The sequence below is a fragment of the Sorex fumeus genome, unplaced genomic scaffold (genome assembly GCF_029834395.1).
Source record: "Sorex fumeus unplaced genomic scaffold, SorFum_2.1 ptg000011l, whole genome shotgun sequence".
In the NCBI taxonomy this organism is placed as follows: Eukaryota; Metazoa; Chordata; class Mammalia; order Eulipotyphla; family Soricidae; genus Sorex; species Sorex fumeus.
In genome coordinates this window covers 5,291,178-5,316,360 of record NW_026606068.1, presented here as the reverse complement: position 1 = coordinate 5,316,360, position 25,183 = coordinate 5,291,178, and the positions used below count along the sequence as shown (strand labels likewise).

General features: G+C 56.8%; 1 protein-coding gene across 1 annotated transcript in view; it reads left to right on the top strand.

The window, feature by feature from the left end:
- The window catches only part of UBE4B (ubiquitination factor E4B), an 86,473-nt gene that overhangs the window by 22,657 nt on the left and 38,633 nt on the right, over positions 1-25,183 (top strand). Inside the window, exons 3-9 of the mRNA XM_056110973.1 lie at positions 7,587-7,722; positions 9,450-9,537; positions 10,423-10,567; positions 12,011-12,239; positions 20,590-20,731; positions 21,913-22,013; positions 23,338-23,452. Of these exons, the coding sequence (XP_055966948.1) occupies positions 7,587-7,722; positions 9,450-9,537; positions 10,423-10,567; positions 12,011-12,239; positions 20,590-20,731; positions 21,913-22,013; positions 23,338-23,452 (956 nt within the window). The remainder of the gene's footprint in view (positions 1-7,586; positions 7,723-9,449; positions 9,538-10,422; positions 10,568-12,010; positions 12,240-20,589; positions 20,732-21,912; positions 22,014-23,337; positions 23,453-25,183) is intronic.

Below are 25,183 nucleotides of genomic sequence, written 5' to 3'. Positions count from 1 at the left end.
CGCTCTCAGGGCTGGGGGACGGTGACTCCTTACAGCCGACAAGAACACAGGCCATGGTGACAGTCATTCACGCCGTTAGCAAATCCGTCCTGGAGGTCAGTTTTCCTGTCGGCGGCTTAAGGCAGGGCCTTGACTTTGCCCAGTTCTCCTAGACAGATGCGAGGGGCAGCGTTTGCATTTTCTGCCCCGACACGGGGTCGCTCCCGCTCGTCACCCCCTGTGGGAACCCCAGAGCCCATGCCCTGTCCTGCCTCAGGTTCCACCCAGACCTCCGTGAGCCGTTTCCAGACCCCTCCTCCCCGCCCCCACCCTGCCCCTGCAGACAGTCCACCTTGCACCGCGCCTCCTCCAAGAACCTCCTAGTTCCGGAGGAGCAGACACGGGCCCAGGCCCCTCTGGAAGCGCCAGGCACGGTGCCCCCTGCGGTTTGGTGCTGCCCCAGAGGCTCAGCCCTCCTCCCGGCCACCTGGAGCCTTGCTTCCAGCCCTTCCGGTTCCTCTGTGGCGTCCAGAGCGGGGATTCCGCCAGGGAGCCCGGCCTCCCCGCCGTGGCTGCGCCCTGCACAGGGGAGCCTCTGGGAGGAGCCCCGTGCCAGCTCTCCTGCGCCCACTGCAGGGACCCCTGGTCTCTGGGCAGCCTCCTTGGCATGGCTTCACCCTCTTTCTCCCTCCCGAGTTTTCGAAGCTCAGTTTTTAGCTCGTCGCTCTCGCCTCCCCTCTGCTTGGTGGGGGGCCCTCTCCCCTTCCCCTGACGCCCGTCTGCCAGCGGGGCCCGACGTCCGGCCGCCTGCCCTCTCCGTCCGAGCTCCAGCACTTCCCCCCTGACCAGAGCAGCTCACTGGCTTTATGGACTCCTGGATCTGCCAACTCCCAACTGCAGCTCGTGCTCCTGTTCCTAGCCTGGTCCCGTGGCTCATCTCCTAGGGCCCCATCACAAACGGGAGCGGGGAGTGCGCTCTCTCTCTCTCTCTCTCTCTCTCTCTCTCCACCCCTCTCCCTCTCCCTCTCTGTCCCCCCATCTCTCTCCCCCTCGTTCCCTTTCTCCCTTCTCTCTCCCTCTCCCTCTCCTCCCCTCCCTCTCTCCTTCTTTCTCTCCCGTCCCCTCCCCCTCTTCCCTCTCCTTTTCTTCCCCTCCTCCCTCTCCTGCCTTTTCCTTTCTCTCCCTCTCTTTCCCCCTCTCTCCCTCTCTTTTTTCTCTTTCTGTCTTTCCTTCCTTCTTTTCTTTCTTTCTTTCTTTCTTTCTTTCTTTCTTTCTTTCTTTCTTTCTTTCTTTTTCTCAGGGGGAGACCACACCTGGTGATAGTCAGGGGTTACTCCTGGCTCTTCACTCAGAAATGAGCCCCGGCAGGGCTTGGGGGACCGTATGGGGTGTCGGGGATCGAACCTGGGGGATTGAACCTGGGTCACATGCAAGGAAAGTGCCCCCCAGCCCTGGGCTCTTTGTTCTAGCCGCTTTGGCTCGCACATCTTCCAGTTGCTTCCCGGCTGGGACCGGGTCCCACATGGTGCTCTCTGAGAGGGGCGCAGGAGGCGCTTGGCCTGGCCACTTTTGTCACTTGCCCAGTTGCTCAGACGCATTTGAGACGCCGAGTCAGTGAATCGGGGGGGGGGGGGGGGTGTTCCCGGCATTCCCAGGGTGCCCCAGTGCCCACCTGGGTTCTGTTTGTGGTTGGAGCCACACCTGGTGGTGCTCAGGGCCTACTCCTGACTCACTGTGGAGGTGCTTGGGGTACCGTATGGGGGTCAGCTGTGCTGTCCTACCTGCTGTCCTGTCTCTTTGGCCCCCAGACCTGGAGTTCTTAATTTGTTTTTCCATGCGTCCCTCTGGTCACTTCAAGCCTTTGATCAGCTTCCTTGAAGAAACTTTATTTTTGGGGGCACACTCATTTGTGCTCAGTGCTTAGAGCACTTGTCTTGCGTGTGGGAGGCACTGGGGTCAGTGCCCTATACCATATGCTCCCCCAGAGCACTGAGCTAGGAGTAGCTCTTGAGCACCAGTGGCTGTAGCCTCAAAACCAAAAAATTCGCGTGAATAGGAATTTGGTCCCTTTTCTCTCTAAAAGGAATTATCACTCAGCTTTCCAGTGCTCGGGGGATATTCTTATACAAATAAACCCATAATGCAGCTCTAATACCCTCTCGCCCGTCCCCAGAGTGTGGCGAGCGTTCTCGTTCTTCGCAAACGGCTTCTATTAAGCGGACGTGGAAGGTCTGTGCGCCCTCACTTCTGCAGATTGGTTTTGGGATTTTTTTCTGTCTTTCAAAGAGTGGGAGACGGTGACGTCTGTGTTTTAATTCTTTATTGTTTTTGGCTTACAGAGGAAAGGGGAGGGATAGTATGTAATTTGTGTGTGTGTGTGTGTGTGTGTGTGTGTGTGTAGGGGGTTGGTGTTAGGTGTTTTTTTTTTTAAATTGAATCACTGTGAATTATAGAATTACAGTTATTTGTGATTGAGTTTCAGGTACACAAATGTTCCAACATCAGTCCCTTTCCCAGTGTCCACTTCTCTCCAGCAATGTCCCCTGTTTCCCTCCTGTCCCCCATTGTCGCTGTGATCCCTTCCCCGGCCTCTGCCCCAGCCCCTCTCCCGCGCTTCTGCTCTTGGTCTCTGTCCCGCTTCTTGTCCGAGTTCGGGTGGGTGAGGGTTGAGACGGTGCGGGTGGGTGGATGGTTGGGGACACAGTGATGTTTTCAAACCGTAACTGCTGGCCTTGCTTTGTCTTCAAGTCACAATATTCAGTTTATTTGGACTCAAAGTCAACGCAGCTGTCTCTTCTTCGGTTTAAGAATCAGTCCTGACAGGGGAGGGTGTAGAACAATGAGGAAACGCACCAGACCCGGTGACTTGGCGGATCCGGCCATCCCATGGAACCTTCTGGACTAAAAGGAGCTCAGATGAGATCCTTGATGTCTTGTAAAAATCCCGCCAAGCCAGCACGTTACTGCAGGCTGGCCTGGCTTGTTGCTTAAGCACATTCGTAGTGCCTGACACGTCCTATAACCTAGAACAGCTGTGTTGCAGGCAGGCTTTTTAAGCAACTCTTATAATTATCAGTGTGATATTAGAGCTGGCTTTATAAGTCATACTTTTTTAAAAAAAATGTGTATATATCCTTTTCTAAAAAATTGCAAATCATGTATTTGTGAAGGATTATGTGCCGAGAATTCTTCCAACTCAGTAGTTCAAAGGGAGAAGATGAGAAGGATTTGAACAGATATTTTAACAAAGAAAACATTCAGAGAGCCGTGAAGTATTGACGATGAGCTCATGAGAAGCTGCTCACTGTCAGTGGGAGATGCAAGTGGAAGTCACGCGGCTCCCACTCCACTGCGGGGAACGCTTGTCTCCCCGCCACTGCTGAATGATCACCTGCTCTCCTGCTGGGGTCGCAGCTAAGGTGGCATCAGATAAGACTTTGCCAGTTCCTTGCACGTCAAAGCGCTTGCCCGGGCGCGGGGCCCTTCTCCTGGGTCCTTGTAGGGTACTGACAGCTCTCAGAGGCGGCCGTGACTCCGCCTCCCTGCCCGGGAACAGCCCTTCACTGAGAACAGTTCAAATGCTCATCATCTGGTGAATGGGTAAACAAAATGTGACCTGTCCAAACAGAGGGCTACAGTTCAGCAGTAGGAAATGAATACACAGAACATAGCCCCGATTTAAATAAGCCACGAAACCAGTCTCTGATGGAAAGAAGTCACACAGAAGGTGGTGTGTGTGTGTGTGTGTGTGTGTGTGTGTGTGTGTGTGTGTGTGTGTGAGAGACACATCACGATTCCTTTTATATGAGTTAGCTTTCTCTTTCTTTTTTTTAAATTTTTAAATTTTTTTTGCTTTTTGGGTCACACCCGGCAATGCACAGGGGTTCCTCCTGGCTCTGTGCTCAGGAATTACCCCTGGCGGTGCTCAGGGGACCCTATGGGATGCTGGGAATCGAACCCGGGTTGGCCGCGTTCAAGGCCAAACGCCCTACTCGCTGTGCTATTACTCCAGCCCGCCTTCCTTCCTTCCTTTCTTTCTTTCTTTCTTTCTTTCTTTCTTTCTTTCTTTCTTTCATCAGCGTACATACAAAGTTACAAAACTGTTCAGTCAGGTTGCGGACATGCAGTGCTCCAACACCATCCCTCCACCAGTGTATGTTTCCCACCACTCATGTACCAATGTCCCCACTTCCCTCCTGGCCCCTCCCTGGGTGTCTGGGAGGCACTCCCCCGCCTCAGTCTCTCAACCAACCTTCCTTCCTTCCTTCCTTCCTTCCTTCCTTCCTTTTTCATCCTTCCTTTCTTTCTTCTTTCCTTTCTTTCTTCCTTCTTCCCTCCTTCCTTCCCTTCTCTCTCCCCCTTCATTTCATTTCCTTCCTTCCTTCCTTCCTTCCTTCCTTCCTTCCTTCCTTCCTTCTTTCCTTCCCTCTCTCCCTCTCTCCCTCCCTCCTTCCCTCCCTCCCTGCGTTTCTATTTCTTTTTTTGTTTTTTGGCATGCTGGCGGTGCTCAGGGCTTCCTCCTGGCTCTTCCCTCAGCAGTCCCTCCTGGAAGGGCTCAGGGGACCACATGAGATGCCAGGGATTAAGCCTGAGGTGTCCGTGTCCACGGCAAGTGCCCTACCCCCTGTACTATTGCTCTGGCCTGTGAGGGTTTTTTTTTTTTTTTTTAATGTTTCAGTAGCAGAAAAACACCACAGAAATGTTAAACAGTATGCCTCTGTGTGCAGAAACAACAAAACATTTCCAAGAGGAATCAGAAAATATTTTGAAAGAATATAATTTGAATGAGTTTTTGCAGAAAAATTTTTATAATTAAAATCCCTTTTTGGGGGCGGGGGATTGGGTCACACCTGGGAATCCTCGGGGCTGACTCCTGGCCCTGTGCTCAGGGACTGTTTGGGTTGCCAGGGATGGAACCCAGGCTGGCCGTGTGCTGCCAGGTACCTTAATGCCTGCGCTCTGTCTCCGGCCTCAATACCTATTTTTTTTTAAAAGGGAACAGTCTAGAATCTTGAGTTTCCACGTCAGGAGTCTAGAAAAGGACGAGCACAGCAGGACCATTGGAACAGAAAAGTGGAACAGGAAATGAAGAGCAGAAATGACCAAAATGACATCTACCGGGTGTGACTGGTGCTCCTGGCAGGGTGGGGCCCCAGCGGTGCCCGCACAGCTGCCAGCCTGCTGGCTGAGAATCTCTGTCCAGAAGGGGCTCCCTGGCTCCCTGAACCTGTCTGCTACCCACCCCCCCCACCTCATTACACACAAAGAAATCCACATACCCACGAAACATACACAAAGAAAGTCCAGAGGCACAAAGAAATCAACAAAATTGAAGGCAGAAAAACAACAGAAAAATCAATGACACCAGAAGATTCTTTTAAAAGGTCAGTAAACCCGGGGCTGGAGCAATAGCACAGCGGGTAGGGCGTTTGCCTTGCACGCGACCAACCCGGGTTCGATTCCCAGCATCCCATATGGTCCCAACCCGGGTTCGATTCCCAGCATCCCTGAGCACCGCCAGGAGTAGTTCCTGAATGCAAAGCCAGGAGTAACCCCTGAGCGTCGCCGGGTGTGACCCAAAAAGCAATAAATAAATAAATAAATAAATAAAAGGTTAGTAAGCCCGATATAAACCGCTCACAAGATGGAAAACACTGAGAGAAGTTTTCAGTGTCAGGAATGAGATTGAGCAGCTCGCTGTGATCCCCTCCTTCTCCTGGGTCATGGGTTGATGCGGCAGCTTGCGGGAAGCGAGCCTGTTCTCTGAACAGTGCCATGATTACCCAAAATCAAGCAAACAGCGTTCCATGCCCTCAGTTTTCAAAGAAACGGAAGAGATGCGAAATATAATAGTTGAGAACTGGCAGCCAGGGAGAGGAGAACCAGGCGCCACCAGGCCCGTCCCGTTTCCCCTCCCAAGTGGTGCTCTCTTGTACAGAAGCCCCCCAGGTCAGTTTGGGAGGGCTGCTCCAGTGGCAGGAATTCCTTTAACCCTTTCACGAAAGGCCACCACATCCGAGAGGCCCCGCTAACGGGCCGTTCTGGAGGGGACACGTCCGGTTAGTACTTCGCGTGCAGCGGGCTCTCCCCTTCCGACTACTGTCTGGGGGGCCGGGGGGGGGGCGGAATCTGGGAGAGCTTCTGTGCATGTGTGTGGAGGGAGGTGGTTCTTCTGCACGCTCCCCTCCCCCGCCCTGTGTTGGATCTGTGCCCTGTCCAGCGCGAACCCCCATGCTGTTGTTTCCGTTCTGTGCACACGACTCTTCCACTTCCTGGGGCTGGGCAGCCGACTCCCTCCTTTGCTTGGGGAAGGTCTCTGCTGTGATTCAGCTTTGTTTTTCTATCTGGCCATGGGCGTTGTTGAAAGTGTTCACCAGCCCCGGGTGAAGTGTGTACGCGCACGTGTTTCTCCCGGGTGCCCGGCGTGAGCTCCCTCCCTCTGAGAAGGATATTTCCAGAGTGAATTCAGTTTCTCATTCTGCACAAAGCAGAGGAACAGAGGCATGTGGGTCCCGAGGCTGAGATCTCCAAGCCTGCTCGGATCGGGGCTGAGCATCCTCTATCCAGATCCTCCAAATTCCAGTAGGAGAGGGTCACACCCACCAACTGGCCCCCTGGCGCCGTGTAATCCCATCCATGGCCAAGACTCAGAGACTATAAAACTCAGCTCTCGGAAGCGCGCGACATCTTATTATCTCATTCCTACTTTGGACAAACTGGCAGGCTACCGAATGTAACCTGCCCACACGGCAGAGTCTGGCAAACTCCCCGTGGCGTACCCAATATGCCAAATACCAGTAACAATGAAGGGTCTCATTCTCCTAACTCTGAAAGAGCCTTGAATATGGCACTTTTTAAAAAAATCTCAGGGCTAGGACGAAGGAGACGTTACTGGGGCCTGCTCGAGGCAATCGACGAACAACAGGATGGTCGTGGTCGTGATCGTGATCGTGAATTCAGTTTCTCATTCTGCACAAAGCGTTATCCTAAAAATTTGCATGAGCAGCTGCTCAGAGAAGGAGCCTGTCCTGTTCCTGCTTCCAGATACTCTTCAAAGGCAGGGATGGCTCTGTGACTCAGTTTCCCCAAAGCATCACAGAGAAGATATGTAACTCAGTAGTGGACTTCCTAGGGGACTCCGGTTCCCCGTCACCACCAAAAGCGACCACCTGGTGTGACCTCAGAAGAGACCCAGGAGTGTCTGACCCACACGTAGACGACCCTTATCCGAGGCCCGACTTGGTGGGTCTGTCGCACGGGGAAGTATTGGCGAACACTCCCGTGCCTGTCCTCGTGTGTGGTTCCCGCTTTCCTGTCCCCGGCCCTGTGCGTCTCTGCCTCGGGTGCTCCCAGGAAGCTTCTAGGCAACTGGGGGCTGGAACAGGCGAGGAGGTGCTGGGAGGTCTGCAGACTCCCTGGCTGCGGTGAGGGGTGTTGGGGGTGGTTCATGGCCGTCCAGGGGTGGCCAGACCCGGCCTGCGTGCAGTGCTGGTTTCTTTCCAAGCCCTTGCTCCTCCCGTGCCACCCACCATGCCCGGCGACGGTGAGCGGCCACGTGCATGCGCCGTGCCCGCGGCTGCTCACGCCGTGCTCGTCTCTGCCGGCAGGTGTGGCCCACCGGAGCCAGAGCAGCGAAGGCGTCAGCTCGCTCAGCAGCTCGCCGTCCAACAGCCTCGAAACCCAGTCTCAGTCGCTGTCACGCTCCCAGAGCATGGACATCGACGGCGTCTCCTGCGAAAAGAGGTAAGCGCAGCCGTGCCCGGGCACTGGGAAGGCTGTTGGCCCCTCCAGACTCTGCCGGCCCCTCGCAAGTCAGAGCCCCAGTTCCTCGAGGTGGGAGCCATCGGGCTCCCTTTGCAGGGACACGTGCAGATGCCACGCTGGCGGGCACCTTCGGTCCCTGCACGTGTCTGCTGGGGAAATGGCTCGGGTTGGCAGGGCTCAGAGGGTGAGCTTCTAGCAGGGTGGCCGGGACTCCCGAGCACAGTCTTCCGCCCAAGCACGACCTTCCTCCCGTCTGAGTTGGGGCTGGGACCCGTCTTTGGCCTCCGGCCACTTCTGTTGCCCGCACAGTTTCCTCGACACGCCAGGATGTGGCAGGGCTGAGGCGCTGGCCGAGCGTCACTGCTGTCTGGAGCTGGGTTGGCGTCCGGATCCCCGACCCCCCTGCCCGAGGCCAGGCTGAGGGATGAGGATGCATTCTGGCGAGAGCGCAGGTCCCCGGGGGTGGGAATCAACTTAGAGCCATGTGAACTGCTCCTGTTACCTGTGTTCATCTTAGCAGAAACGTCTTAGCAGCCATCAGACCAGCATGGGTTTCATGGCCTGGAGGTGGCTTCGGGAGGGGTCAGCATTCGATTTACACCATTGCTGCCATCTGCAAACCCTCAGGCCCAGCCAGGCCCCGAGCCCCCACGTGGGTGCAGCAGAGTCAAGACTCACACGTCAGCCACGTTTCCAGATAATTGCCGTAGGAAGATGGCGCAGGCAGGAATCAGGAAACCCACTTAGAGACAGCCTGCGAGGGAATTAGCTCTACCCTTGTAAGGAGCTCGCTGGAGCTGAGGTGCAGCAGCAGGACACTTGTCTGCATGTGGCGGCTGACCCAGGTTCATTTGCCGACATCCCACATGGTCCCCTGAGCACCACCAGGAGTGATTCTCAAGCACAGAGTCAGGAGTCACCCTGGGGATTGCCGGGTGTGGCCCCAAAACCAAAATAAATAAATAAATAAAAAGGTAAGGACAGAATTGCACGCTCAGAGGCTCAAGGGTTCTGGGATTATAGATGTAGAAGTAGTCAGGTACAGGAATGTGCATTTAAATAAAGTTCAAAGGAAGTCTGAGCCTGGAGAGATGGCACAGTGGGAAGGAGCTAGCATGGCGGGCAGCTGACCTGGACTCCACCCCCAGCACCCCGTATTGGTCCCAGCACCCGTGGGAGTGATCCCGAGAACAGAGTCGGGGTCGAGTCCTGAGCACACCTGGGCTTCCAAAGGAAAAAAAAAAAAACAGAACGAAGCTAATTCATTTATCAAAGGAAATTGAAAGCACAACTCAGTGGCGGGTCCTGGCTCCGTGGGAGAGCGCCTGCCCCCTCGAGCATCGCCAGTGTGTTCCCGACAGCCCCAGGCACTGCTGGGGGCCACCTGGGGCCTGCCCCCTCCCCAACCTCCAGCACCTCCTGGGAGGCCCCAAACCAACAGCAGCTGAAAAGTACAGAAAAGGTGCTCTGATGGGTGATGACGCCCCCACCCGTCTTCCCCCCCCCAAAAAAAAAGCAGCTTGGGAAAAGTTTTTCCAAGCGTCTGGTATAAAATCGGGGTTCTCCTCCCGAAGACGAGCTTGGCGCAGTTTGCCTGGGCGACTGGTGCGGTGCCAGTACTTCCAAGCTCACCCAACCAGCAGCCGTGGATGTTGGGTGGTGGAGTTGGGCACCCAACAAGGCTCGCTTGTTCTTTGTGTCTTAAGCATGTCCCAGGTGGATGTGGATTCAGGGATCGAGAACATGGAGGTGGACGAGAGCGATCGGCGCGAGAAGAGGAGCCTCGGGGAAAAGGTTGGCGAAATGTGGGCCCGCTCCACTCCTGCCGTGTGAGGCCCGGGTCCCCCTCAGCGCCCACCTGCCCGACCGCTGCCAGGGGAGCGCTCTCTGGAGCTCCGTCTCCCTCTCTCTCCCTCCTTTCCTCTCTCTCCCCCTCTCTCCCCCTACCTCGCTCTTTTGTATTTAGTCCACTGCATTGAGGGACCACTCCTGGTGGGCCTTGGGGACCTGTCTGGGATGCTGGGGATCGAATCCGGGTCGGCCGCTGTCCTATCTCTCCAGCCCTGTGTCTCTTGAGCACAGTTGGGTGGTCGAGGTTGGCATCTCTCTGCCGACCCGGGGGTGTGGGTGGGCTGGAGGTCGCGTGTGTAGCTCGCTGTGCTGATCCGTGGGCGCTGGCCTGGCTCATCTCCACGTGGCGGCACACTCCCCTCGGGCCCTCTTTCCGAGAAAACCTTCAGTCATTTGTTTGAGGCCACGCTTTTGTAAGGAATTCCCTTCCAGCTGGTTAGAATCTTTCTGTTGTCCTTTCCCATAAACCAGTAATCCCGCATGGATCTTAGCTTCCCGGGGGCTGATTGGTAGCTGGAGCAAGCGGAGGCCGACCCCACGGCAGAGTGAAGCTTTGGGATGTGTCAAGGCTCAGGGTTTGCTGCCGTCTGAGCTCATTGCCCCGTGTTTAGGAAAAGGCTGTGTGCGTTTGTTGAGTGATTTTATCTGGGGGCAAGGCGGGAGAAGTGTGTGGTCCTGGAGAAGTGACGGGAGGAAATGGTTCGTGACCTCGACTGTTAGCTTGGGCCCCTGGTCCCCCTTCCTACTGTGCGGGTTGGATTTCTGCGGCTGTCCCTGCCCCCGGCATCGGCTTCTTGGCGCTAATCCCTCGATCTTCTTTCTTGCAAGGAGCCCCCCTCGGCTTCGGAGGTGTCTGAGGAACAAGCCTTGCAGCTGGTCTGTAAGATCTTCCGTGTGTCCTGGAAGGACCGTGACCGGGACGTCATCTTCCTCTCCTCCCTCTCTGCGCAGTTTAAGCAGAACCCAAAAGAAGGTGGGTCGGACTCGGGGAGGGGCATCTTCCCCCGCGGGGCATCTCTCCTGAGCCTGTGCATTCCGGGAGAGAACCCGCCCTGCTCTTGGACTTCCCTGATTTCTGTCAAGGAAACTGCATCCATATGTGAATGTCTCCAGATGCAAATTTTCCTTTTTCCCTCTCCTCACAGAATTCCCCCGTCCATTTTTCTTTTCTTTCTTTTTATTATTTGGCCCACACCTCGTTGGTGCTCAAGCCTTATTCCTGACTCTGTGTCGGGTCACTCCTGGCAGTGCACATGTGGGGTGCTGGGGATCGAATCTGGGTTGTCCGGGTACGAGGCCTGCACACTCGCTGCTGTCCTAGCCCTCCCCAGAGAATTTTTTCTTTTTGTTTTTCTTTTGTTTGGGGGCCACGCAGGGAATGCTCAGGGCTGACCCCTGGCTCTGCACTCAGGGCTCGCTCCTGGCAGTGCTCAGAGGGTCAGTGGGATGCTGGGGCTGGAACCCACGTCAGCCGCACGCAGCGCAAGCGTCCTCCCCGCTGTCCTCCCTGTCCCCGGGGATTCTCTCAGCGAGGGCACTTCCTGGCAGCGCAGGGGGCGCACACCCTGTGACCTGTCTCCCAGCTCCCCAGCACAGGGAATCTCACTAAATGGCTTCTCAAGGCGATCTCATTGCTGTATTTTTCTGCGCTTCCCGGCTGCCTTTTGTAATGCCGCCCTAGCCCTGTCTGTGGCTGCAGTGCCAAGACCCCGGGCTTCGCCCACCTTTTCCTTCAGGCGGGCCTTTGGGGGACCGGGCTCAGTTCACTGTGCCCACAGGAGCCTGGGCAGGAGCCGGGTCCCCGTGCTCCTGCAGCGGGTGGAGCTGAGTGCTGGATGCCTCCACTGCCCCGAGCCCGGCTGGTGCTTCCAGGCGTGGTCTGGGGTCTCCGAAGCTGGAGTCGAGGTGGGGGCAGCAGCTCGGCAGCCTGCGCGGCCGCGTCTGGTCAGTCTCCGGATTCCGTTCTTCCAGGACACGGTTGTTTTTTTAAATTGGGCCACGCTGACCTGTCTTCAGGGCTGACTCCTGGCTCTGTGCTCAGGGATCACCCCTGGTGGGTTGGGGGGACCCTGTGGGCTGCCAGGGATTGAATCTGGGCTGACCCTGTGCCAGCGCGTTTTTCTCTGCTCCAGCCCCTCCCCTGTTCAGTCCCGTGTGGGACCCTCTTAGCCCGACTGTTCAGGACCGTGTATGACCACCTCAGCCCGACTCCTCAGGACTGTGTGTGGCCCCCTCAGCCTGACTCTTCAGGACCGTGTGACCCTCTCATCCGACTGTTCAGGACTGTGTCACCCCCTCAGCCTGACTCTTCAGGACCGTGTGATCCCCCCCTCAGCCTGACCAGGACCGTGTGACCCCTGAGCCCCACTTAACAGGACCATGTGTGACCCCCGCCTTTCTCCTGCCCCTCCCACAGTGTTCTCAGACTTTAAGGATTTGATTGGCCAGATTTTGATGGAAGTGCTAATGATGTCCACCCAGACTCGCGACGAAAACCCGTTTGCCAGTCTGACGGCCACGTCCCAGCCCATCACCGCGGCCGCTCGGTCCCCGGACCGCAGTCTCCTGCTCAATGCTGGCTCCAACCCGGGCACCAGCCCCATGCTCTGCAGCGTGGGCTCCCTCGGGGTCGGCTCCCTGTCCAGGTCAGTGGGGGGCCGGGCAGGGCGTGGCTGCCCTAGCTCGCTCTCGTCGGGGTTGGGCTCGGGGTTGGGGCGTTGGCACGCACAGTCCCCGAGCGCTGGCTGGCGCTCTGCCGGGGGCAGATTTCTTCTCCGGAGAGTCGACGTGGCCATCTCGTAAGTGGACCCTCTCGGTCAGCGCGGGGGCTCCGCGCGTCCGCCCCCCTGCAGAACGGCACTTGGCCCTCACAGCTGCGGCTTTCCTCGGACGCTGTTCACTCCGGTTCTGTCCTCAGCTTCTCCTTCCTCTCTCTGCACCGTAGCCTCTATGAGACTAGCCCCACCCCCAGCCCGGGCGCCTGCCCCTGTCTCGCCTCGCCTGTCCGCGCCGCCCTGTGGCCTGGCACAGCCTCTCCCCGGTACCGGCCCTACACGGTCACGCACCCCTGGGGCGCTCCTGGCACGCCCCGGCCCCCAACCACCTCAAGCCTGTCCGCTCTGGCCGGTAGCCCTCCCGCAGTGCCTGCCGGCCCATCCACACTCACGGCCCCCGATGGCGGGCCCCTGCTCCCAGCCGCCACCGCCGGCAGACGGCCCTCCTCCCTGAGGATTTCCCCGAGGTACTTAGTCGCCGGAGAAAGGGGCTGAGCCCGGGCCGGGCGCCCCAGTGTGTGACCCTAATTGCTGCCCGGCTTGCTGCTTCGGCCAAGCTTCCTTATAACATGGGGAGGGGGGGCTGCTGTGGCCACGCCCGTCCCCGTCACCCCCCCCCGCCCCCCCCCCCCCCCCCCCCCGTACTCACTCCCCATCTTGTCCCCTCGAGGTGCATCCCCGAGGCAGGGCTGCCTAAGCTGGAGGGTCGGGGCTCACAGAACCATACTTGGGCGTTTTAGTCCGTTGTGTTTTATTTCGTTTTATTCCGTTCCATGAGATGCAGTTCTCGTCTGACTGGGGGGAGAGGGGCGCTCCTGCCGACTCTGGTTGGGTGGGCCCCGTCTCTCCCCGGTGCTGTGCTGTCTGCCTCTTAGAGATACCTCGGTGACCCACTCGTGCCGCTCAGCCCCACGCTGGGGATGTGCTTGGCTGCATGTGTGCTTGGGTTGCGGGGGACTTCCGGGTGAGATTTCCCTCCTGAGGGGTCGGGGGTGGGGGGCTGCCGTGGGTTTTCCTCTGTACCCTGATGACCTTTTCTGCTTCTGTTGCGCTAGTCCATACGACAGTCCCTTCTCCTTCCTCTTCCTCGCGCTTTCTGGGGACAGTAGTGATGAAGATGGAGCAGAAGAGGATGAAGGTGGTGGTGATGAGTTTGCCTGTGTCCAGTTTGGGCCCAGGTATCCGAGGAGTGTGATGCCTGCATGAGCCCCAGCGCTTAAGAACTAATGTCTGTGCGCCCTGGTTAGGGGGTGCCCTGCATCCCAGCACAGAGAGGTGGCCCGGGGGGTCGCCAGGGCAGGAACAGGGTGGAGGGGGGCTCAGAAGGCTGGGGCGCAGACTTTGCATGTGGGGGCTGCGGGCTTGCACCCCAGCTCCCCATGGTCTCTCCTCTCCCCCGAGCACTGAACCGGGCGTGCCCCATAGCAGGGCGACCCTTTGTTGGTGTCACGTCGCTCTGGCATTGGTCACTGGGTTTGGAGGAGAGCTCAGGTGGGCTGCTTCCGAGAAAGGAGCACCAGTGGGAGCCTTAGCCAGGAGTCAGCCCCTTTCCCCTCTCTCAAAAGTGCCTGGTGCTCAGGGAGCCCACAGGGAGGAGGACGTGCCCATGTTCCTCCCCCTGGCTGGAGGAAAGGCTGGCCGGGGCGCCCGCTGGGGCCAGACTCACGTCCCTGTCCACGGGAGAGCGCGTGGGGATGAGTCCCTGGGGGCAGGCGGGGACCGTGCCTCCACGGCTCACCTTGGTTTTCAGCATCACCTTTGACCTTGGTGGAGCTGAAGCCACTCTCTGGGCAGGCCGGCGGCCCATGGTTTCCGAGGTGACTCTGAGCCCGAGCTTACAATAATAGCACCTTCTTCCCTGCCGCTGACTCATGGTCTCAGATGTGCTCTTAAATCGAAATTTCCTCCGGACCCGTTGGGTTCAGAAATAACTCTGGGCTAAAAATAGCGGCGCGGCGGGAGTCGTGCACCTCATTAAGGTGGATGGCCGTTGGGCGAGCAGGGGCTGTTGGTGCCCGCCGGGCATCTGTCCAGAAGGTTGGTGTGTGCAGCGTTCCAGGGCTTTCCATGCCTGTTCTTCTGCATGGGACTTGGTGGTACTCACCCTCTGGCGGTGCCCGTCCCTGCCCCCCTCCAGGCCAGGCTGGCTTTGCTGGGGTGCGGGATCTCTCAGCCCCCCTCACTTTGGTGTTTCCTAACGGAGAGACGGTCTGCAGCGTCCGCTCCCTTCTCTGGACCTGCCCTATATGTGGCGCCTACAGATGTGCAGGAAGTGATTCTCATCGTGGAATCAGGAAGTGACGGTGTTCTGGCGTGCTGGGCGTCCAGCAGCATGGCAGAGCTCAGAATGAATGCTCCCCTGAGCCCCCCAGGAGCACGCCCTGACCCCTCCCAGAGCCTGCACCCCAGCTGGTCCTGTCCCAGGTCACCCCCATAACCTGAAGCTTGCTTCTGTACCCCAGGTCACTGCTGCACCTCCAGGTCACCCCTTAAACCACAGCTTGCTCCTATAACCCCGCTCGCCCCTGCCCCCCAGGTGACCCTTCCACCCCCCTGCACCCCCAGGTCACCCCTCCAACCCCCTGCACCCCCAGGTTACCCCTCTAATTCCCTGTACCCCCAGGTCACCCCTTTAACTCCTTGAAGACCTAGGTCACCCCTCTAATCCCCTGCACTTCCAGGTCACCCCTGAACCCCCACCCTGTGCTACCTTCCTGCCACACTCTGGTTCCGGGGGTCCCCCGTCACCTTGTTCCTTTTGGGTCATTCCTCTGTCTTTGGTGAGAAAGAGCCGCGTTGCACCCCTGTCTGTCTGTCCTGAAAGAGGAACTTGGGTCCGGGTTTTGCAGGTTCTGAGCGAAAGGCATGTGAAGCCAGGAAACCCTCGGGACTAAGGAATGTGTGTGGGCAGGGTGAGCGCAGAGACCCGCGGTCACGGGGGTGAGAGGCGGGTTTCTCATCCCCTTTCAGGTTTGCCCTCCCAGAGCGTCGTTGGCTTTGATGCCAGCCGTTCTGCCCTTGGAAGGGGAATGTTCGAGAAGATGCACCGTGCTGTGTCCTTCCCTCGGAAGGCTCACGGGCTCGCCGCCACCTGTCCAGTTTCTGGGGGTGGAGGTGACAGGTGCGAGGGTCGCTCCAGGGAGGTCACGGGCGATTTCCTAGGAAGTTGGCTTTTCTCCTCCTCAGATAACTGAGAGTCACGCGCCTCAGAGAGGAAGGGGCTTGTGCGGCTTATTCCTGCACCCTGGTTTGATGGCTCCCTGCCGGGCAGAGGCATGACACAGCCAGGAAGGGGGCATCATCCAGCATGCAAAGTTGGGGTCACGTCCCGACTCCCCTGGCAGCACCCCCCATGCCTCTAGCTGGTGCGCGCCTTAACACCATATGCACTCCTCTGGATAGCACACGTGCGCGCACACATCGGAATTCCTGCCCTGCTGTGGGCACGCATGCATGCAACACACACATCACACATGCCCCTGTAGCTGGTGCACACACACACACACATCACACACAGTATGCACACACCTCCTTTGCTGGGGCACACACATGCACGTACACACACGCACGCACACACACTCACATATGCCCTCGCTCTGTGGATTCATCCTCTTTTTTTTTTTTTTTTTTTTCCTTTTTGGGTCACTCCCGGCAATGCACAGGTGTTACTCCTGGCTCATGCACTCAGGAATTCCTCCTGGCAGTGCTCGGGGGACCATATGGGATGTTGGGAATCGAACCCGGGTCGGCCGCGTGCAAGGCAAACGCCCTCCCCGCTGTGCTATCGCTCCTGCCCCTGTGGATTCATTCTCTAGGTCGCTGCCATTGAGCGTTCCCAGACAGCATTGAGGTGACTGACAAAGGAAATAGGCAAAGACTTTCTGCTTTGGGTTTTTCCAAGCACTTGGTGTTCTTTGGTCCCTCTGTCCTCCTCCAGGCCCGTGGACAGGCTGCCCTGTTCGTCTGGGGGCCACGCCCCACCCGCCCACCGAGCCCAGGGGGCGCTGACGCCACGGAATACAGCACTGCTCTCACTTCTCTGGGGAGGTGCAAAACCCCGGCATCGGCGACCGAAAAGAGGGAGTTATTATTCCTGTGGCAGCAGAAAAGAAGCTGCAGGGAAATTTTGGAAGAAACAAGTTTTCTTGGTACATTTAAAATGGAATTCAGGGACTGGAGCTGTATTACGGTGGGGAGGGCGCCTACCTTGCACGCGGCCGACCCAGCACCCCATATGGTCCCCGAGCAACACCAGGAGTGATTCCTGAGCCAGGAGGAAGCCCTGAGCAGGGCTAGGCGTGGCCCAGAAAGGAATCCAGTTTGTACAGATACAAATTATAAATCCAGCCTGGTGCTGTTATTGGAAAGTGGTTCTGTTCTCCTGGGAGGAGGGGTACACAGATGCTTCTGAGGCTGTGGCCCCTGGCAGGACCCCATACTCTGTTGGTGACCTCAGCGGTGCCAGGCCCGAGCACGCCACATCACTGGAAGATACCCCACCCCCTTGTTTAATTTATTTTTTGTTTGGGGGCCACACCCAGAGATGCTTCCGTGTTTCTCCTGGCTCTGCACTCCGGGATCTCTCCTGGCAGTGCTTGGGGGACCCTGTGGGGTGTTTGTTGGGGATCGAACCCAAGTCGGCTACGTGCCAGGCAAATGCCTTTCCCGCTGTGCTATTGCTCCAGCCCCAGCCCTCCCAAATTCCTGATATTCCACATGTCACAGTTGTAAAGTGACATGAATTTTGTACCTTTTTTTTTTTAAATTAGTGAAACACCATGAGGTACAGTTGTAGACTTACAAATTTTGTGCTTGGGTTTCAGTTACACAATGATTGAGTACCCATCCCTCCACCAGTGCCCATTCCCCACCTCCAGTGCTCCCACTATCCCTCCCACCCCCTTACCCCCCTTGTGGCAGGGCATTCCCTTTTGTTCTCTCTCTCCTTTTGGGTGCTGTGGTTTACAAAAGGGGCATTGAGTGGCAGTCGTGTTCGGTCTATAGTGTATTTTCAGCATGTATCTCTCATCCTGGGAGGATCCTCCCAATACCCTTTAGTTGGTGCTCCCCTCTCTATCTGAGCTGCCTTCTCCCCTAGCATGTGCGACTGGCCTCCAAGCCATAGGGTGAACCTCCTGGTACTTATCTCGGCTATTCTTGGATGTTAGTCTCCCAGTTTGTTACTTTATGTTCCCCAGATGAATGCAATCTTTCTATGTCTGTCCCTCTCTTTCTGACTCATTTCACTTAGCATGATACTTTCCATGTAGTACCACTTGTATGCAAATTTCATGACTTCATCTTTTCTAACAGCTGCATAGTACTCCATTATGTAGATGTACCAAAGTTTCTTTAACCAGTCATCTGTTTTTGGGCGCTCGGGTTTTTTCCAGATTTTGGCTATTGTGAACAGTGCAGCAGTGAACATAGATGTGCAGATGTTACTTCGACTATGCTTTTTTGCCTCTCCGGGATATTTTCCCAGCAGTGGTATTGCTAGGTCAAATGGGAGCTCAATTTCTAATTTTTTGAGAAACGTCCAAACTGTTTTCCAAAAGGGCTGAACCAGTCGGCATTCCCACCAGCAGTCAAGGAGGGTCCCTTTCTCGCCACATCCACGCCAGCACCGGTTGCTTTTGTTCTTTTGGATGTGGAATTTTGTACCATTTTTAAGGGGAAAAGAGAATATCAAAATGTTTATTGAGTGCCAGAGAAATAGCTCAGTGGGTGGCAGCAGATGATTGGCTGTGGGTGGTGCGGGTTTGAGGCCCTCATCATAGGATTCCCCAGACACCACTAGGGGTGACCTCTGAGCACTGAACCCTGAGCCCGGGCGTAGCTCCTGTGCACTGTTGGACGTGGCCCAAAACCAGAAACAAAAGTTTCCTGATAGCGTCTTCGTCTCGCATCTAAGTTCTTTGCCCCTTTCTCCTTTAGAGCCAAATTCCAAATACCTGTTCGGGCAATACACCCAATGATGCTCGGGGGTTACTCCTGGCTCTGTGCTCACGAATTACTCCTGCCAGGGTTCAGGGGACCATACGGGTGCCTGGGATCGAAACAGGGTCCACCACGTGCAAAGCAAGTGCCCTTCCCGTGGGCCTGTCCCTCCTGCCCTCACAGCATCGCCCTTGTGCGTCTGCGGAGCCGACAGAGCTGGGAGAGAGACAGCGTGGCCCTGAGTATATCCCTGGCACCCTTGCCGCCCAGCACTGCGGGTGCCGTCTGTATGCTGCTGGTCATGGCCTCACCAAGGGGGGGATTCTGATGCCTGTTTGGCTGGAGGGGGCCGCCTCTCGTGTCTGCTGAGGCCTGCGCCCGTCTCCACTCGGCCCGGGTCTGCTTGGCCCCCTCACAGCTGCATGCTGGGCTTGGCTCAGCCTTTCCCGTTGGGTCGGCCTTTTGTTTCCACTTCCTGGCGTGTGAGGACCCCCCCCCCCCACCACCCCGCCAGACCCATCCCTGGCCGCAGCCCTCCTTTCAGTGGGATGGCGTCTCCCTTCCAAGCGATCAACTCCAGCGATCCTAACTTCACCCACGGGGCAGTGCCCAGCGACTCTGTGATGCGGCTTGGGGCCTGGTCTCTGGCTTGGTTGTCAGCGCTAGCACAAGGCAGGCAGAAGTCGAAACTCCCCGAGGTAACAAGAGCACAAGCCGCAGGGCTTTCCTTGGTTTGCTGTTGGGGGCCATGGCAGGTGGTCACCAGGGTCCACTGCCAGTGGTGCTGGGGGTCCAGGCAGTGCTGGGGATCTCACCTGGGGCTCCCACATGCAGGGCCCGTGCTCATGCCCTGGGAACTGCCCCTCCCCCTCTTCCTCCTCCTCTTCCTCCTCCTCATGCTCAGGGCTTCCTCCTGGCCCAGGAGGCTGTTTGGGAAGCCGGGAATCGAACCCAGCCGTCTGCTTGCAAGGCAGGAGCCATCTCCGCTGTACTCTCTCTCTGGATGTTCTCTTGAGGGCTCCCCCCCGCTGCTGCCTGTCCCTGCACTGCTTTGGGGGGAGTGGGGGGTGCTTGCCAGTCGCCAGCAGGAGCCCGTGGGCCTTCCTTTCTGCCAGGCCCTGCAGTTAAGTCATAGGCATCCCAGTGGCCGGGTCGGTCGCACCTGCAGCCGGGACGGGGACCCTGGCGTCCTGTCTCCTTGGCTGCATACCAGGTTTCCTCGAGTTTGCTGGTTTTCCTGAATTACTGAGTAAGTCAGAGATGTGTCCCCTGCCGTCCACGCTCTTTCCCCATGCCTGTGCCCGGGGCACCATAACGTTGCTGTGCCTGCTGGTGCCCAGGGCTCGGGTGACCACACGGGGTGCTGGGAACCGAGCCCACGCTGTCCGTGGAGGCAGGCGCCTCCCTTTCCTTCCCCCGTGGCCTGCTGTCCGTTTCTGCTTCTGCCGTGTGCCCAGGTTGAGTGGGGCCTCCATGTTCTCCCAGCCCTTCTCTCCTTGCCTGGGTCGTTTTTAGAAGTTTCTCTTCACACGTTTCCTTTTCATTTCAAAGCTGGCTTCCTCCTGTGCCAAGATGAGTCTGTGTCTCGTGGCTCAGACCCAGTGAGTCCGTGGGTTACGGTGACTGAGACTTGGTGCCGCCTCCCCGCCCCCTCTCGCGACTGTGTCTGGCTCTGAGCGAGAATCGAGTTTCCTGCCGCCTGGCCTGAGGCCCGACCCGCACGCGGGGCTTTGATGGGCTTTCACACAGAAAAAACATGCTGGGGTGTGTGTGTGTGTGTGTGTGTGTGTGTTGCCTAGTGCTGAGCAATGTGTTTTGATAGGCTTTTTCACAGAAAGTGCTGGAAGTGTGTGTGTGTGTGTGTGTGTGTGTGTGTGTGTGTGTGTGTGTGTGTTCAGTGTGCTCCGTGCTGAGCCTATGGCCAGAAGAGGAGGGGTGCTGTGGCGGCTCCCCGGGGCCTGGTCTTGTCCTTTTCCCCCACGTCCCTGCGTGCAGCGGCCAGTGTGGCTTGTGCGTGGGCACACCCTTCCCGGGCCAGCCCTTGGACCTGGCCTTCGTCTTCCTGGGTGGCAGGTGCCCGGCCAGCAGGTCAGGTGCTGTGCAGCTGGGCGGCCTCTGCTAGCGGTGACGTGTTTGCCAAGGGGGCGCGGGGCGGCGGGCGGGGGTGGGGCTGTGTCGGGGCTCGGGCCTTCTAACAGGTGTGCTGCTGCTCGTCGCCCCTATCCCAGGGGTGAGCGAGCGAGAGACGAGACTCTCCCCTTTTCTCTTCTCTCCCGGAAAGTTTGGGAGCCTCTGGCGGGGCGAGCACTTGGGACTCCTACAGCGACCACTTCACCATCGACACCTGCAAGGAGACGGACATGCTGAACTACCTCATCGAGTGTTTCGACCGAGTGGGGATAGAGGAGAAGAAGGCACCAAAGGTAACGCGCACGGCTGCGTTCCACTTACACACGGGTGTGCGCGCACGTGCGTACACGCACACACACACGCATACGCTCCTGGTTAGTGATCAGTGATCCCCCTCAAGGTACTAGGACATTAGCTCCATTACACACACACACACAGTCATTGACACAAACAGCCTGGTTAGTGATCAGTAACCCCAGTCAGAGTAACATGATACAACTTCTTTTTTCTTTTCACACACACACACACACACACACACACACACACACACACACACCTGGTTAGTCTGGTTAGTGACCAATAATCCTCCTAAGGATAATAGTGCACACACTATTCTGGTTTTTTTTTTTTTTTTTTGCTTTTTTGGGTCACACCCGGCAATGCACAGGGGCTACTCCTGGCTTTGCACTCAGGACTTACTCCTGGCGGTGCTCAGGGGACCATGTGGGATGCCGAGCTGTGCATCACCAGGTGTGGCCAACCTCTCCTCGCCCCCGCCCCAGAAAACAAAGCTAATATGACAGGCGTGCACGCACATGCATACACACACACACACACACACACACACACACACACACACTCCTGGTTAGTGGTCCATCTGTAATTCCCCTCCCCTTTGGAGTGTTCATGTACTGATTTAGCCAGGAAAGAGACAGGTGGACAATTACTTGGCCCCGGGCTGGGTGGAGGGAGGAGTCCAGGGCCCAGTGACGTTGTCCCCGAGATTGGTGGGCCCTTGTTGTCGAGATGTGACACCATTGTCCTAGTTCTCACCAGGCCCAGTGCTGAGCCGCTTTGGTTGTTTGCTGCTCCCCGTGTGACCGGGAAATAGTATTCTTCCCCCTGTAAGTAGGAACCTCAGGGATGCGGGGAAATCATCAGGACCACCGAGATAATGAAATGGCACAGCCGGTGCCTGGGTCAGCTCCTCCTTGCTGACTCCCGACTGGCTTGTTTCGTTCCCGCCCCGCGGCTCCCTTAGAAGCTGATCCGGGGGTTCCCCATCACTTCCTTCGCCTCTCGAACCTGAGCGAAAGCCAAGGATGTGGGCGTCTTGGTGGCGCCCGAGCGCCCGCTGCACCCCTGGCCGACGCCATCCCCGTCGCTTCCCTGCCTGTGCCCACGTGCTGGGGGACGCCTGAGGCTGCAGCCAGGCTGGTTGCGCGTCGGTAACCTGCCGTCCCCTCCTCTGCAGATGTGCAGCCAGCCCGCAGTCAGCCAGCTTCTGAGCAACATCCGCTCCCAGTGCATCTCCCACACGGCGCTCGTGCTCCAGGGCTCCCTCACTCAGCCAAGGTAGGAACCTCTTCCCCCTCCCCCGTGCCGCCCTGGCCCCTTTCTCCCGGCCAGGAACGAGACGGTCTCCGTCCCGCCTCTCTCCGGACCCCAGCACGCTTTGCTCCTAGGTAGGCGAAACCCTTTCTAAAAAGAACTCAGGGATGTTTGAAGAGTTCTCTGTCCTCTCGTCCTCCGTGGAGCTACATCACTGCTGACGTGGGTGGACACCGAGGCAGCACATTTGTATTTTCATTTCAAACCACCTCCTTAAGGGCCAGAGAGAGAGTGCAGTGGGCAGGGCCTGGCATGTGTCTGATCTGGTTTTGATCTTGCGCATCTGTATGGTCCCCCCGAGCACTGCCAGGAGTGATTCCTGAGTGCAGAGCCAGGAGTGACCCCTGGGCATCACCAGGCGTCACCCCGAAACAAAAAATATCAAACTCATTTTGGGGACAGATTGTATAGCAGGTTGACCGCTGACCTGGGTTCGATCCCTGGCATCCTCTATGGTCCCCCAAGCCCTCCAGGAGTTGATTCCTGAGTGCAGAGCCAGGTGTAACTGCTGATCTGGGTATGACCCAGAAACCAAGAGGAAAAAGCAGCTGCTTGAGCCCCATCGAAGGGGCTCACAAAAGCACACAGATCTCTTTCCCCACAGAGTCTGGCTCTGTGATAAGGAGCAGTCGTGGGTTAGAAAACTGAGCACACATCCAAGTACGGGGGTTTTATGTTTCTACAAATAAAGGTTTTAAGTTTAAGAAAAGGGTTATATTGTATATTTCATTCTTTTGTATGCAAAACGACTTAAAGGGAGAAGTGGTAATCTTAACTTGTTGTAGATTTTCTGCTATCATTTTCTGTCCTGTAGCCAGGGGTTTTGAAAGATCTCAAAAAGAAAAATGGTATATGTGTATCATAGAATGGAAAAATTAAGTCCTTAAGCATTGCTGACCTATTTATCAATTGGATGAGGCAGAAAAAATGAGAGACTTGCTTGGCGCTGGTGGTTTTGGGGGAGTCTTCCCGGGTGGTGCTCAGGGATCACTCCTGGAGGAACTTGAGGACCCTGCGGGATGCTGGGGATTGAACCCGGGTCAGCCATGTGCAAGGCAGCGCCTCTGTACTGCCTCTCAAGCCCCCAAAGAGACCGCTTTGTGTTTTAAAGAGCTGCAGTTAGAAATAGATCCGTTCTTTGAAACTTCTATCATTTTATTTGTCAGACCAAAAAAAAAAAAGAAAAAAAAAGTGGTGCTTAGTGCTAGGAAGGGCAAGCTTGCTGCAGGCCAGGGCGGTGTTTGGAGAGCGTTGGCGCTCGCTCACTGCTGTCCCGGCCCGGCCCCAGGTCCCCGCAGCAGCCTTCCTTCCTGGTGCCCTACATGCTCTGCCGGAATCTCCCGTACGGCTTCATTCAGGAGCTTGTGAGAACCACTCACCAGGACGAAGACGTGTTCAAGCAGGTGAGTCTGCTGCCGCGGTGCCAAGAAGGGTTTCCTAATGTGTCCCGCAAGCTTCTGCCTTGGGATCTGAATGTCCTGGTGTGGCTCCTGCAGAGCGACCGGCCCGAAGATGCCCGTGGCAGCCGCCTCCTCCACGCATGCGCCATCGGGCCAGGCGCTTGGCGAGCTTCTTCATTGGGGTTGGTTTTTTTATTTTTTGTCTTTTTGAGTCACACCCAGCGATGCTCAGGGCTTACTCCTGGCTCTGCACTCAGGAATCACTCCTGACAGTGCTCCGGGGACCATATGGGATGCTGGGGATTGAACCCTGGTCGGCCGCATACAAGGCAAATGCCCTCCCCACTGTCCTGTCGCTCCAGCCCCGTGGGTGGTTATTTTTGGTTCGGGGTGCTCGGGGCTACTACTCGCTCAGTCCTTCAGGGTCAGTTGTGGTCTGGACCCAGGCTGGGGCCTTGGCCTCCTGCAGGCCCAGCAGGAAATTTCACCCAAGAGCACCCAGGGCGAGCCTTAGGCGGGAGGCGCGTTTGCCGCCTGGTGTGTTGGCAGCTGGAGCTCCTTGTTTCTCCCCGCTGGCCCTGGGCTTGGCTCGCACACAGTGAATCGCGCGTTCACGTGTGGCATCTTGTAGAAGCAAGGGCCGGTGCAGACACGGTCCCTGATAATCAAGCTGTTTGGGTAGTCCTGAAGGGTTCTTCTAACATAAGCGGCAGGGTCTGATATTTCGGTTTTGGTTTGCTTTATTTTTGTGTTTAGCTTTTTGGAGATGCTTAGGACATACTCAGGGATCAAACCCTGTTTGCCCACCTCCAAGGCAGACGTCCTCCCCACTGTGCTATTGCTCTGGCCCCATTGTGTTTGTTTTTTAATTATAGTTTAGGTTATGTGCAAGAGTGTTGACATTTGTGGTCTTGGTGTCCATAGTTACCTCACCACCCCCAAACGGCCTGGGATAATTTTTCAGTGTTTTGTTTTTTTTTTTAATTATCTTTCTGTGTTTTGGGCTACACCCAGTAGTGCTCAGGACTTAATCCTCCTTCTCCGTGCTCAGGGATGTTAGGGGACCATGTCGGGTGCCAGGGGCCAGACGGGAGTCTGTCGCATGCTGGGTAGATGCCTTTCCCTGTTCTTTTCCTGCTCTTCCTTCCTGCCCTAACCGCTCTCCCAGCGTTGCATTGATCCTGCAAAACTCTTGCCAGTTGCTTTCTGATCCTGGGCTCCAGGTTTAAAGGAGCAGACTCCTTCACGACAGGATCACTCGTACTCTGCCTTGCTCTGAGTAGGACAGGGAACGTTCCAGGCTTTCTAGTGCTTCCTGGAACACTCCCTCTTGGAAGGAGTCAGTGTTGGTGTACCAGATTGTCAGCTGTTGTTGACAACATTTTCTACGTAACATTACTAGTCCTGCATCCCAGCCCTCTCTCCCTGGGCTGATCCGTGAGTGCCTGGTGAGTTTGGAAGAAGAGCCGGCAGATCCCGCCTAGTGCCCCTGTGTTAGTGCTCAGCTGGTGAATTTGATGTCAGGTTACTCTGTCAATTATACAGAGGTAAGACCTTCCAGTAAAGCCTTTTTTTTTTTAATTTTTTTTTCTTTTTGGGTCACACCCAGGGATGATGCTGGGGTTACTCCTGGCTCATGCACTCAGGAATTATCCCTGGCGGTGCTCAGGGGACCATATGGGATGCTGGGAATCGAATCCCAGTTGGCCGCATGCAGGGTAAACGTTCTACCCA